The sequence below is a fragment of the Anarrhichthys ocellatus genome, unplaced genomic scaffold (genome assembly GCF_004355925.1).
Source record: "Anarrhichthys ocellatus isolate YVR2014 unplaced genomic scaffold, GSC_Weel_1.0 scaffold4, whole genome shotgun sequence".
NCBI classification, from domain to species: Eukaryota; Metazoa; Chordata; class Actinopteri; order Perciformes; family Anarhichadidae; genus Anarrhichthys; species Anarrhichthys ocellatus.
In genome coordinates, this window is record NW_022280034.1 from 14144681 (window position 1) to 14159579 (window position 14899).

Consider the following 14899-nt stretch of genomic DNA (forward strand, 5'->3'; position numbering starts at 1 on the left):
ACACACACACACACACACACACACACACACACACACACACACACACATAGATGCCATAGACCCCAGAATGAGTAATGAAGAAAGGATGAATGCAGAAATAGAGATGACAGAATGACTCATATTATTGCATGTGTGTGTGTGTGTGTGTGTGTGTGTGTGTGTGCACGGTTCTCCACCGTAACAATAAACGAATGAGGTCACTGCGAGCCAATCACAAAGCTCCGTCTTAACAGCATGAAATGTATACTAGTTGACACAGAGACACACACATCCACTCTACACAAAAATACTGCAAACCCATCCACACACACACACACATGACCAACCAAACACACACACACCTCTCTTCTCTGGCAGTGACAATTTGTGTCATGAATTCCAGCGAGTGGCATCCACTGGGAAATGTTTGTCCGAGGTGTTTTCAAGGTTCTGCTTATCGAACGGTAAAAAATGCAAGATTGGCACGACAACAGACCCTCCAATTTGTATCCTTTTAAAAAAACACTCTGTCTACTAGTGTGCTTGTGCAGGCGTGAAACCTAGCAAACTATTCCTTCAATAGTGTTTTTACATAGAGGAGACCATTAATAATCATTCCAGTAGTGCGGCTGTGTCGTATTTCCATCAGAGTGGACCCTGATGAGGGTCTTCACTAGGTGTAGTAATGTGACACATGTCGCTATGCGGGTACCTGCAGAGTAAGGCTCCTGCTTTTCGATGAACTCAAACTCATTCCTCTCGTACTTGGCTCTGATCCACTGCTCCCTCAGCATCCTGGAGACATAGAAAAAGAGCTTTCAGTTCACACTCACTAACTGCCCTGTCCTACACACACGTGAATCCTGTCCTACACAGTATTACTGTTTACTATACAGAAATGACACAACAGAGGTGTTACCCTAGCTTTAAGTCAATAAACGTTTGCATTTTCACCTACAGTGAGTACCATGATTTGTCATTGCAAGGCCTTATAAGGAGATGACTAGAGGATTGGTTTTAATTGATTTTAAGGAAGAAAATTAAAAAAAGAAATGTAGCAATCATTATTTTAGTTTTAAATGGTTGCTTTTGTGTTCAGTCCAATATGTTAAATAAAAATATTTTCAAAATAATTTCCTTTCATTATAATTTTTTTAATTCAACAAGCAGTACATCCGTTTATTTATCACAAGTATCAGAGTATTTAACGTTATTGCATGCTGCATATTTCCCTCATATTGTGCAGCCCTTCCGTACAGACATCAAAGGGATACGTATTATATACTCAACTGTCTCTTTTAGTCAAATGTGACTAAAAAGCATTTGAAGCTTTGAGTGCATCCTCTGCGTAACACCGTTTGTAGAAGGAAAAATATGATTTTTACAAAACACTATTTATTGCATTTTTTTGTAGGCAAAATACAAAGAACACGCAAGGATGCAATCCCCCTAAATTATGTATACATCATTTATTTATTTATTTATACGTATCTACGTAAAGAACTAGTTCGAGATTTTGGGAAAAAAATTTGGGGCTTTTTTGCCAAAGAGTGAGATGACCAGATTATTACTGGTCCACCATATCTAACCTCACATCTCTAGTTTAGCGGCTGCTAGCTATAGCTTAATATCACACACACACACACACATATAAATGAGTGGTATTGATTAATACAATGACGGAGCATTTCATCCATTTTTCTCTATTGTTACTTTCAGTCCCGATTGTAAGCGAATAATGGAATAGTCCTGGAGCTTATGGTGTTCAACACTCCGTTTCCACAGTCTATACCAAAGCTGCATGTAAAGGAAGCCATCTCAGTTGTAGACGGTCTTCTTCCTCTTCAGTTCGGCGTGAGGAGAAACATCACCATGCCAACAAGCTCTCTACCTCCCTCCACCTTTCAGTCTCCAAAACCACCGGTCCATCAGCATGAGGAGGTAAAGAGCTGTGCTCTTAGTGGATATCTCTTTGAGTGACACCTTCTGGTGACACCGGATTGGACCTAAACCCAACCCCCCCCCCCCCCCCGTGGTAGACTACGCAGGGGAGTCGAGTGAGTGAATGTGAACAGACAACCATGGCACAGACACTGAGGAAGAAGACACAGCTGTCTCTCACTCCACCCGTCTTAGTTCTGTTTGTGTCTATTTTAATCAGATGCTGTTGAAAGGGAGGCAGACACATGAGAGAGATGGATGGACGATCCCAAAATGTCCAAGACAATCTGTGTCACTACCTCAGCTTACACAACCAAAGTGTAGGAGAAGTTAGAAAAAAAAGTACATCATGTTTTGTTGGTTCAGGAAAAAGTCTGTAATATTCTGCGGAACTGTGATTCAAAGTTGTAAAGCAATAAAACACGAAAAACGGGGGAGTGTGAATACTTTTTTAAGTGATATACACAGTGAGAGGTGTAACTGTTTAATACAGCTTCATTTACATTAACAACCCACTGCACAACATGGTGTATATCGCTTTAGCACTAATCAGCATGCAGTGTAGCCGCCTCTGCATTCAGCATTTTCTTTTCACATTGGACAGTGGAGCTCAACAAGGGCCAATTATATAAAGAAATGAGACTTTAAATCTGCACTTATTACACTTATTAACATCTCTGTATAATAAATCAAATGACTGTGTGACGCATGAAAGGGGTTGCTCCTAGGAAGGTGCCCACGGTTAATTGGCACCCGACTGTTGAAGAAAAGTTTCTTCAGGTCGGATTCTGTGGCTGGTTCAGATGAGTTTTATTCACTGCACAGTGGAGACAGAAGTTCACAACAAAGCTGTAGAATTCTCTCTGAACCAGTAACAGAATTGGACCTGAAAGAAACTTTTCTTTAACAGATGTTAACAACTGGATACTGGACTCAAAGATGGCGGCCAGTGAACTGAATGAAAAAAGCCCATAGACTTCACAATGAGACGTGATAGAGCTTTTCTGAGCTCTGGGGAGAACTATAACTTTAGAATTCATAATATAATCATTAATAATGCACCTTATTTTACAGCTTTACATACATCTCTTTAGTGGTGGTCTATGGGGAACATGTTTGGGGATTATTTCGTTGACTGCACCGTATCGGGCTCTCTCTATACGTTTGACTTGTCATAGACCAAGAGCACAGGTGTTACTAATATCATTAATGACGGCTCCATTCTCTTCAGCCATCATTCATTTTATTGTTTTCATACTATGAAGCAAATGCCAAGATGTATTTCATTAAAAAAGGCACTCATGCGGGTTAGCTTAAGCCAGCTAGCTCCTGTTAGCAATACCAACCTAAACCTCTCTCTCTCTCTCTCTCTCTCTCTCTCTCTCTCTACTATTTATAGAGGAAACAGTTGTCAAAATATAAGTGAACTTACAAGTCACCTTTGATATTTTGTCCAATAAAGGTTGTATTACACATTGACACACAACCTTTAGGTAACACTGGCGCCATTATGGAAGCTCAGTAGAGAACTGACGGTATTATATTGTCTTTAACACTGGTTAAGCTAGGCAGTTAGCCTAGCAAAGTGTTATCTGTTCGCTAACTAGCAAGGAGGCTAATTCAGCTAGCACATATTATCTCCTTTCAAACAATAGCTTGCACAGAGTTCATACTGGCTGCACCTCAAGTGTTTGAAAGCCACTACTGAGAGAACTAGCACGTACTTGCAGTCAGTGTGTGTTGGTCTGTAGTAGAAAGCAGGAACCTTCTGCTCGTACTTGGCCTTGGCTGCATTGTTTCCGGTAGTAGCCATCAACTGAAAAGGAGACAGAACACAACACAACCTTGTCATTTAACACTAAATACTGTTCAAAGTGGATTATTTACTTCAATAGAATATACAGTAGTTTCCACAATGCTTCATTTATCATGTCCAGGGTGACCAATTTTATCTAACCATGTTGTTAACCAGCACACAGTTTAAAGGTATTGTTATTTTGAAAAACCGTCTACCATACTGGCCATCACAGTTTTTCGTGGATCTACACTACAAAGTTATAATAGTTATAATAAGAACCTATATGTTTCCAATTTTACAGAGAGTGTGCGATTTTAATAACACAGAATATGTCTCATTTACTTGTCAATTGGATTCCAAAAGAAAATCAGATCAAATGAAAGGAACACCAATATCTTTGCTGCCTTAGGACATTATAAAATAGAAATTGTAAAATTAAATACCAACACTTTTTACAGCAGACATTTCAAGGAAATAAACCCTGGAGAATGGTGACAACAAAACTGCAAATGTGCTTAAGCATAGACAATATTAGGTATGACAGAACTTCTTCAGATATGGGATTAACTGTGGAATTGGCTACACTGCATTGGGATGCGTCTGCCTTCTGCCCTCGTTCTCTCCAATGTGCGTTTCATCCAGGGATAATCCCTGAGCCCAATCCAGCTGGCTGAATCCCCCAACCCGCCCCTCTTATCCTCTGAGAGGTGCTGGAAAGTGAAAGCACTGTGGCATTTTTATTGTGAAGGTCAAATAGCAGCAGAAAAATTCAACCGAACCACAAACCTCTCGAGGAAGTCACGGAAATCAACGTGTGACACGTCCGCTGCCAAAATGTCATGCATCTGACACCTCTTATGTGACATTTAGAACATGATATCAATGTCATCAAAGCAAAAGATCAGGCTCCAGTTCATATTCACCTCTGCTTTATACGGTATGCTTTCCCTTTGCGCAAAGTGCTCACCATTCCAGCCTGAGCGATGCTTGCAACAGAGCATTACGTTCAGTTACCGTTCAACAAAATAACCAAATATTCATGATGACTTTTTAATTTGCATGGCAACAAACAAATGGGACCACGAAAGTCAAGATTTTTCCTCCCTCATATAAAACCAAAGAGCCGGGGCCTCATTAATCAAAACTTGCCCACCTTCACGCAGTAACAATGATAAATCTCATATGCTCTTCAGCCATACGCTTGCCCACACGTACATAAGGAAACGGCACCGGAAGAATAATAATGAAGTGAATACGACCGTGGCTGTTTGACTAAAGCGTCTCCTCTGATTGTGGATGTTCAGCTCCGGTAGCCTGAACAATAAAAGCCTACCCAGAACTACAATTACAGCAAGGGCGATTTAACACAAAGCCTTCCCTGTCCTTTTTTATTTTTTTTCCTACACTGCAATAAAATCCAGTCATCCAATCAACTAATACTCTTGTGTTTTGGTTTTATATTTAAACGCCCACCACTCCACCGTATTGCTCTTACATTTTAACCTCATACCTCGCTTTCCCCTGACATCAAATCCCCCTTTTACATCCCAATTATTGTCCTACCACATCTCCAACCTCCTGATTTACCTCACGACTCACGCCAGCATCGCCTCCCCCAAAGTCCCTTTTGTGGTGTTAAACCGCTGACATGATCCACTCGAGAGACAACCTCGCTCTTCCGCAGCAAAGCACGAGCAACAGTTTGGACTCTAGTCTTACAAACGACAACCTCAGAGTATTTGTTTGTGCAGCTTTGCCCACAGAGGTCGTATTTCTTGCTGACGTATTTGTGAAGGGGGCATCTTTTGCTACAGGAACACAACAGCTCAGCTTCTTTTTTACACACACAAGGAAAGTGTAAACAGTCTCATGGAATGGTACTTCACCCTGCCTTTAAATGAGCGACATGCTTCCTCATCCTGCTTCATTTTCTGTCACATTGTTAAGAAAAGGTCCCCTGACTCGTTTGTTTCCATCGAAACAAACACAAATGATGCTACAGTTTAAAGACTCTGTTACCATGCACTCGTTTGAGAAACTGTCTAACTGCTCAGGCAGCAGCACTGTGTTTCAATGTCGTGTCACGCGAGTCCCATTGTCTGACTCGCTGGGCACAAAGCCTCGTGTATGACACTCAAACCTGTGCAGTGAGTAAACCAGCAGGCTCTTAAGGTACATGACAGGAAGCTAAAACACCCATCACCATTGTTACCACCTCAGAAATCACAGTTTAAAGAGCTGGGACAATCTCATCAAATTTAAAGACGCTTGTCTTGTCCATAAGACGCAGTTCGCCAACACATCAGAGACTGTGACACTTCAATTTAGTTTAAAATCAGGGTTAAAAGACAACCAAGCGTGTGACTCTATATTCCATTCAAATAAACTAAAGCGTGCTTTGTTGTATGTTTTATGTATTACTGTCTTTGTTTTAAAGTATTTCATGGTTATTATTTGTTGAGGGAATGTGCTTTGATATATACAGTATTGCTTTTCCTCTTTCAATGCATTTCATGCATCTTTTGTAGCAGTCAACTGGCACAGTTACAGACACGTTTTCTTAATGTGCACCGTCCCTCTAACCTTTTAGATTCAATTTAAAAAAAAGAATATTCCCGTACTAAATATGCAATCTTATGTTGAACGTACTGGGATTTAAACACAATCAGAATGCAGGCTTCAGAATTTTGATACAGTGTTGTGTGATTATTTTGGACTCATGCAAGAACCACTCATTCTTAAAGGAACAGTTCCAACATTTTGGGAAATGTAATATGAGATTCTTGGAGTCAACACTGGTTGCCTGGCAACTGGTCTCATCCATAGACTGTTCACACAGTCTATGGTCCTCAACCAAGAAACGGTTTGGCACAAAAACTTTTGTTTGGATTAAAAAAACAACGTATAATGTGTAATCTGGGGAAAGACACTTGTTTAACTTGAGATTTATAATGCCTTCAGCTTAATGAATTTGGACAAAGAGAAAGAGGAAGTGATGTTTTATTTAGGATGTGTACGTGTTTTTGGATAGATACCTCTAATTGCGGATTTTGGGGGATTTTTTTTTTTGCTATCACTGCCCTACCTCCACATCGCTGGCGTCCCACGTGTCCTGGACAGACTTGACCCTGCTGATGTGGGGGATGCTCCGGTGAAGGAGCGAGCAGGCCTGGCAAACAAACACACCCAAAGTCAGCGACGCCCAGTCCGGCTCTGCAGGAGAGAGAGACAGAGAGAGAGAGAGAGAGAGAGAGAGAAAGAAAGAAAGAGAGAGAGAGAGAACAAGCATGGAGGTGAAGGGAGGGGAAGTGAGGTTGGGGAGCGAGAGAGAGAGAGAGAGAGAGGGAGGGGAGGAAATGAAATCGGGTAAAGCGGTACAGCAGGACGACAGAGAGGATGGCGGTGGGGTTGGGGAGAGATAAAGGAGGAGGGGTAAGAAAATCTTGTCATAAAAGCGCCGCAACAAAGAGAACACCAGCTCAAGGTTCAGGCTGTAAATACTGAAAGTGCTGATGCCGGCACTGTTAAGGGGCAATAGGAGCAAAGTAAATGAAGCAAATATTACAAGAGTATCCCTCATAAAGGAGAGCAGGGCACTAAAATGGGATTTTGGGGAAATCCTATTTAGCTTACCGACAGGAAACAGACCGCCTGAGATCTGATCAGAACTCAGCCGAGGTCAGGTTAGTTTCATCACCATCCATGCAGACACACTCACAGTTGTATCTCCAATTGCTCGCATGCAATAGCTTCATAGGAGACAACAGAAAAGAACAAACACATCCTGAAGAGCACGCACACAAACACACCGTATGCTTTATGCCAACTTGAGACTAAACGCACCCTTCGACTACAGCTCTACAGGCTCATCAGCAGTCAGAGAGAGCATGTGCAAAAAAGGATTTTCTGTGGCATAGCAGCAGCAGCGGCAGCAGCAGCAGCATCCGTGGGTGTTCAACAAAGGTACATTTGAGTCACCGTATCGCACGTAGACTCTGATTCTGTCTGTGCAAGTGAAGCTGGCAAAGCCAGGGATGCAGAGTGTCAGAGAGGGTGACGGAGAGACAAAGACAGGGTGTAGTGAGAGATAAGTGTCGGGAAATGAGGGGGAGAGAGAGAGAGAGAGAGAGAGGGAGAGAGAGAGAGAGAGAGAGAGAGAGAGAGAGAGGGATATGCAAATTTGGAATTTTCTACTGAATAAATAAATCTGATTGGTGGAAATAAAAGCTCAGTGGGTAAATATAAATAAGCATTTTAAGCGCACACATTAGTAAATGTAATATCTACTGGCTTTTGGACACTTGGTTGGATGTAAAATTGCACTCTGGGAAGTTGTGATGATCCTTTTTCACCATTCTGTGACATTTTATGAACTGAAAACGTCAATCAGTTCAATAAACAAATAATTAACGGATTTATATCACATGCAACCTGATTAATAACCATATAAATGAGTTCTTCGAGTTCACAATATGGCATTAATGATGTTGGAAAGTACAAGGCTTCAAGAGGTCGATCCAGGGCAGCGTAACACAAGGCTGTTCAAAAGGGCTTCCTATTGAGTCATATATCGGATCAGATGATATTTTTGCTGCCACTTATGCATTTGCACTGCCAGTTCATCTGCTGGTAAGAGTTCCAGATTCATTTGAGCCTTGTCAATGCTGCAAAGAGGGCTGCAAGGATGACATCGCAAAAAAAAGCTAATGTTAGGCTAGAGACAAACTACACTAAGGGTCTACACCAGTGATTTTCAACTGGTGTAGACGGGTGCTCACTTTTGGGTCGCGGACCGGTTTTCAGTGGGTCGCGGGCCTTTGCATGACAAAAAAAAAAAAAAAAAGTTGTGATTTTATTTTGAAGGGCATTTTTTATGCAGCGGAATTATTCCAGCATTTACGGCACTTGTTCAGCGGTGCATGAAAAACACCGACCAATGCGTTGTGAATCACATCACGTGATGAAGCTCAGCCAATCAAATATGTGTATTCTGACAAGTTTCCTGACTTGAGTGAGATGTACACACACCGTGACACACCGGGAGAGACGAGGATATAGACAGCAGAGCAGGACTATGGAGTGAGAGTTGTGAAAGTCAAATCACAGGATGATCTCCAAAAGAGAAGATGTCCAGAGAGACCAGAGTCATTAGACTCTGACTGGACAGACTCATAGAGGTGAATTCTTCCAACACGAATTTCTCTTTTTAGTAGATGAGAAAAATATAATATTGTGGCTTTTTCACTTCACACTGAATGAACTGAATTTAAAGCTGCAGGGCAATTCAGTGAAAATAATTTTTCTAAAATGAATTCTGTTATGTAATTTATTTTTTAATCCAGCCGTTATTTTACTTGAAATAAGAAAAACATTTATTTATGTATTTCTTTGTATTAGTTATAATCCATCCAGTTAAATTTGAAAAATGAGAATAATATTTGTTAAAATATAATTGATGTTTCTTTATTTGATTTGACAGTTGTTTACTACACAGAGACGTTACTACTACTAGACTTCTTGAATATAGATATACCCAAATTATATATATATAATTTGGGTCGTGGGTTGCGGCTTGTCATTAAGGGGTGATGGTGGGTCCTGCAGCCAGACCAGTTGAGAACCACTGGTCTACACAACGTATCCTCATACAGTTCGTATGATATCTTACGGAAAAGTTACGCTTCATTTTTTGTGCATTTTCCTACGAACGTCCAGTCACAAGTGTCAATCGTTACATGCATACAGTCTTTTCAAAATAAACTTCCATCCTCACAGGAAACAACTTAGTTAGGTTTAGGAAAAGGTTTTTGTTTGCCTGATGTTATGCCAACCGATAGCTATACTCATATATTTTTGTATCAAAAGCTTAGATAAACATTTTTGATAAGAATCCGTTTAAATGCAGATATTTATGTGTTGTGACAAGGGCGGTCTTTTACAGTTGACATTTAACTTTGCGAAGCTAAAATCTGGGCGTGGCCATTACAATATATCGGGCGGGCTCCATCCAGGATGTTGGCAAATGTGTCCGTATATTAGCGCGTGATAGCATGCATAGTGAATGCGTGGCTCAAGCGGCTGAGAGCAGCGTGTCGTCAGCGGGCAGCACTCAGAAGTCACCACATTCTCTCTCTGCAGCTGCCATTTCTCAAGGAGGCCCTCCTCAGCGTGGTGAATACATGTGCATGCATGGCGAGAGTGTGTGATACTCATGGGAATCATTTGAGAGGGCTCTTTATTGTGCGGTGAGATGATGTGAGCGCACAAAATCCCCTGGGGGCGTTGCTGGCATCCACGATAATCTTCCTCCGATTCATCTCCCTTAACCCATGACACCTCTTTAAATGTTTCTTTCTTTTATAAATGTCAACTCATCCTATAATCAGCCTGGCTTGCGATCAAGCACAAAGCGCGGGAGATGGCGCTTTGATGCGAACAAATCCAACCGCTTGCTTTTTTTTTTTATTCGTTACATCTCATTATTTATTTTTTTGCCAGCGACACAAACACACACACCTGCAAATACGCACCTACACACAACCCTGATGACACGAAAACACACAACCAGCCATTTGGCGGTGAGGTCATCGCTGTCTGAGTCAGGCCCTTACGGAGAAGCAGACAGCACTGATGGAGATTACTGTGGCCGCATGACTGACTAACCACACACACACACACAAGCACACACAAGCACACACAGGGTTCCCTCTACATGTTCATAGGAGATATTTCGCAACAGGATTGAACAACAGATGCACAGTCGTCGTAGTGAACAGGAGGTGGAGATCTCCTGATGTAGTGTGACTCTGCTGTTTTGTTTTGCAGTGCATATGTTGTTTGGTAAAGAGCTGCTGCTGCTGCGTCTCCGAGGAACTGTTGATGAAAAAAATAATTCAAAAAAGTCCAGTTTCGCGGCCTGTTTGTCGGAGAGATTCCGACCGCACAAGGTTGAAGAAAGAAGGCCCTGTGGCGTTACTACAGGGCAGATGCTGGATAAATGAACGACGGACGTGTACACGTCGGTCTGACGTATACTACTCAACTTTTGTTTAACCGGCTGTTAAAAAAACGGAGAAAATGCTCAAAGGCTTTTGTGAGAAAATCATCAAGGTCTTCCTCATGACCAAAGGCTGTTTTCATATATTTGCAAGAGTGAATGCTAAATACGGTACACAACACAGAGGATTGCACTTGAACCTGTTGAATTGTGTCTGTGTGTGTATAGCAGTTTGTGTCATGTCACTTGCTTCCATGGAGAGAGATATAGGTGAGAATTGGTTCTCACGGTGTTTTCCTAATTGATTTCCTGTGTTGCTGGCGTGGCGTGTGCATGCTTTCCTACTGATTCCCGTCCCCACACAGCTGTATTACATCTGTGTTATGCTTCAAGTGTCTTGCATTTTCATGTTACACCCTGACACAGACCCACTGTAATGAGAACACAGATTCCTTCATTTGCATATCATGCCTGCAATCCTCGACTCTGAACAGCCTGTTTTGTTTGTTAAGTGTAATTTAAAAAGAAAACAAATCCTTTTTTTCACCCTCGGGGGGTCTCCGTTGTACCTTCCTTCAAACTCTGGACACTACTGCAGCTCCTTCCACCCCCGCCCCCGCCGACCTCCAATTTAACCGAACCCTGGAGGGTCTCGTCGGGTTGTACGGTTCGTTATGCTGGTGTGAAAGAGCGATCGTATTTTCCCTGATTAAGATGTCAAAAGCTGTTTAAACTGCTGTGCTTGAATCCTACTGTCAGTTCAGTAAGTCCATTAAAAAGTGTGTGACAGCGATTCCACACGCCCGTGTGCGTGTCCATGTGTTCCCCAACGTTTACATCTAGGTGAGCACAGATGTACAGTCATGTGTCTACCTGTCATTATTCATCATAACATGCAGCAATAAATATCACCTCTTAATGCGGATGACTCATTTGTACGACACTGTCAGTCCAACTGATCGGTCAACGCTAGCTAACTTAGATGCTTCTTGGATGACAAATGCTAATCTTAAAAAAATAAAGGTCACTCACATTTATGTGAACTTGAAAAAGTTTTCATTTTATGCCCTCTGACTTCTAAAAGCCTGGGAGTAACAGCAGATCTAACTTTCAATAATCTAATAATATCACTATATTTTTTCACCAGGTAAGGATTAGACTGTCCATGACAAATGGCTACTGCTACTTAAGCACATTTTTTTGTAACTTTTAGACCAGTCTGTTGTCATTTCTCTGACTTGAATACCCTTAGAAAAAGGTTTGATTACTGGCATCTGCGAGAGTTAACCCTATGCATATGGGGGGGGGGGGGGGGGATGATGGGGGAACACAGCCTGCCACACCTTAAACAGGACAACCTGATCATACCTCTGCCTTCTACAGCGGGATGGCAGTGAGACTTGAAGAAGTTGCCTCGGGAAAACATACAGTAGCATATTTCGCTACATAATTCACGAAAGGTATCACGGGGATTTGAGCATGAGGTGCATCCATTAAGGTCACAAAGGTTGCATGCTGTAGGTGTGCTATGGCTGAGAAACATATGCCTACAAATGTAAGTTGACAGTGACTAGTCATAAAGACTAAATAAAACAAGACAAAACATCTATGTACAGACAGGACCCTCAGAAAAAAAGTCTCAATTTGCGTGAGACAAATACATTACCAATGCTACAAATGACAAGGGCTATTTTTTACAACGGGAAAAGGCAGCATTTTTTCTGTTTTCTCATACTTTCCTTTAAAAAAAACATTGAAAAACAGCCTCTTCTTATCTCATCATAGTTCCTGCTGTTTCTGCTGTTTGGCAAAACACCTTCTTCACACCTCAGAGGATATGCTGAGGCTTCTCTCCGGAGGGAATCGCTCGTTCGCGTGTCCTTAGCGAAGGGCAGAACTACAACGCTGCTGAGCTATGGAGAAAACCCTGACGTATAAGCTCCCGGCTCCTGCCTCTGAGCGGTCTCATCTGAGCACACCAGCAGAGAAAAAGATAGGGGGATAAAAAAAACGCAAAGGTAAGGAAGGGCAGAGTAAGAATGACTGAGCATGGGACAAAAATATGAAAAAAAACACAAGCTGTGTTGCCACTTTGTGTGTTTTCAGACCAATTACAGCAGGGTTTCTGTCCGGTTAATGGATGTTGTGTCTGTGATGGGAAGATTGGACATGGGTGAGGGAGGACAGCCAGGTTGATGATGTGATAGTCTCTGCTCTGGAAGCCTGCAGATTCACATGCACGAGTTGTGACAAAGTGTTTTTTTTTTTACTTTTCAGATGGTTTCATCGAAATATTTTTGAGGCAAACAATAAAAGCCTTTACAGTATTAAACATGAAATCATATTACAAACAAAGGTAGCTTTTTATTTCACCCTAAGTAATGGCAAGTAAAATAATTGTTAAAAAAAACTGTGAATTTTAGGGATGCCCGAGTAATAGACGTGATCCTAGAGTCATCGGGAAGACATGACAATGTTTTCGCAGTTACCTAGTAGGCTCATCAGTAGAAAGTATACATCTATAAGTCTGCACTAACGGTTCCATCCTGCTTCACTGTCCTCCTTACGTCTTCCTAAGTATCCTTAGCTCACACCTACTCTAGCACACTGCATGTTTGTCAATTTACTTTGCTGTAATGAAACTGTGATGTTTTTCTGAAAAAGTCACCGAGATACGGCCCTGTCCCCGGAGCCGCCGAGCCAACATCAATAATTCATATCTGGACCGTCATGACGAGATATGAATTATGAGCCTGGGAATGCCTGATCTGGTAGCAGAGGGCTGGAGAAAGGTTGCGTTTGGCTGATGAATCCTGACGCTTTTCATGTAGCCAGCGTTCAACTGCAAATATGGGTGAAAGCAGCTGTTTGCCTTCAACCAAAGTTATACTGTAACTGTTGGCCACCAAGCACTTGTTGAGGGATAAGAGAGCATGTATGAGTCACTTCATTAGCTGAGATTTCTCTAGCTGAGATCAGTCCCCGTTTAGTTACCAGCTTAACTGACTATCCCACAATAATTGTAAAGGGGAAAACGGCACGCCTGCCCCGCACAAACTGATGAATATTCAGAGCCCATGTTTCCTCTAGGCTCTTTGGATCGTTGCAGAACAGTTTAGGTTAAATAAAGGCCATATGGGTATCGGTAACTGTGCCAATTTTACCCCAACAAGGCCATGCATGTCCGTAGTTGTCTCTGCGAGGCTGTAATAAAGCATAGTGGTGATTTTAGCTAAATGCTAACGCTAGCCAAGCAACATGCTCGCAGTGTCAACATGCCGTCGTTTAGCGTGTGTAATCTTGACCATGTTCACCAAACTTAGTTTAGCGTCTTAGCATGTTATGTCTGTTAAAGGTGCTCAATAAGATGCTAAATATGCATCTTAAAGGTGCTAAATATGCAGGGCATATCTATTGCCTCCAAACGGCTGTCAACGTGGCGACGGCTCGCAGCTAACGGTGCTAACAGCGCTAAGAGTGCAAACTATGGCGAAAGTGCTGACAGACACACACAGACAGAGAGAGAGAGCGACTTCACTCTCTGCTCAGGTAGACATCACTCCCCTATATCTTTAGATTACAAATAGTTGTTTGCTGCCATATGAATGCTGTGAATATTGTGTAGAGAAGCTTTAATTAGCATTAAACACAAAGTATAGCTGAGGTTGATGGGAGTGTCATCGGTTTGCAGCTTTTGGGTCATAAACGTATTGGTTTATTTTGACCTGATCACCAAAATTATTATAATTCAACCCTTGAGGACCATGAATATACCAGATGTCATGGCAACCCATCCAATCGTTATTGAGACATTAGGATATAGGAACCGTGAATGTCTGTACAAAACTTTGTCCCAATCCATCGAGTAGATGTTGAGAGCTTTTGCAGGATAAGTACAAACTTTTAACTGCTGGTGGTGCTAGAGGAAAAGGCGATCACTAAAATTCGTAGGATTCATCTTCTGGGGACCATGAATTTCGAACAAGTTTCATGGCAATTTATGGCGCAATCGTTCTGGAGATATTTTAGACCACGTGTGAATGAACTGGCTAAAGAATGAACTGCGTTATGTAAATTGATGGTACCGACAACCAAAAGGCCATATGAAAATTTCAGATACTTTAAAGCTACTTGTGAACACACACACACACACACACACACACACACACACACACACACACACA

General features: G+C 41.8%; 1 protein-coding gene across 2 annotated transcripts in view; it reads right to left on the reverse strand.

The window, feature by feature from the left end:
• Positions 1-14899, reverse strand: part of LOC116381129 (arf-GAP with dual PH domain-containing protein 1-like) — a 21645-nt gene that overhangs the window by 5376 nt on the left and 1370 nt on the right. For both annotated transcript variants that reach the window (XM_031842979.1, XM_031842980.1), the window contains 3 exons: positions 6804-6931; positions 3645-3736; positions 692-774 (listed from right to left, as the gene is read on the reverse strand). In XM_031842979.1, the coding sequence (XP_031698839.1) occupies positions 692-774; positions 3645-3736; positions 6804-6931 (303 nt within the window). The remainder of the gene's footprint in view (positions 1-691; positions 775-3644; positions 3737-6803; positions 6932-14899) is intronic.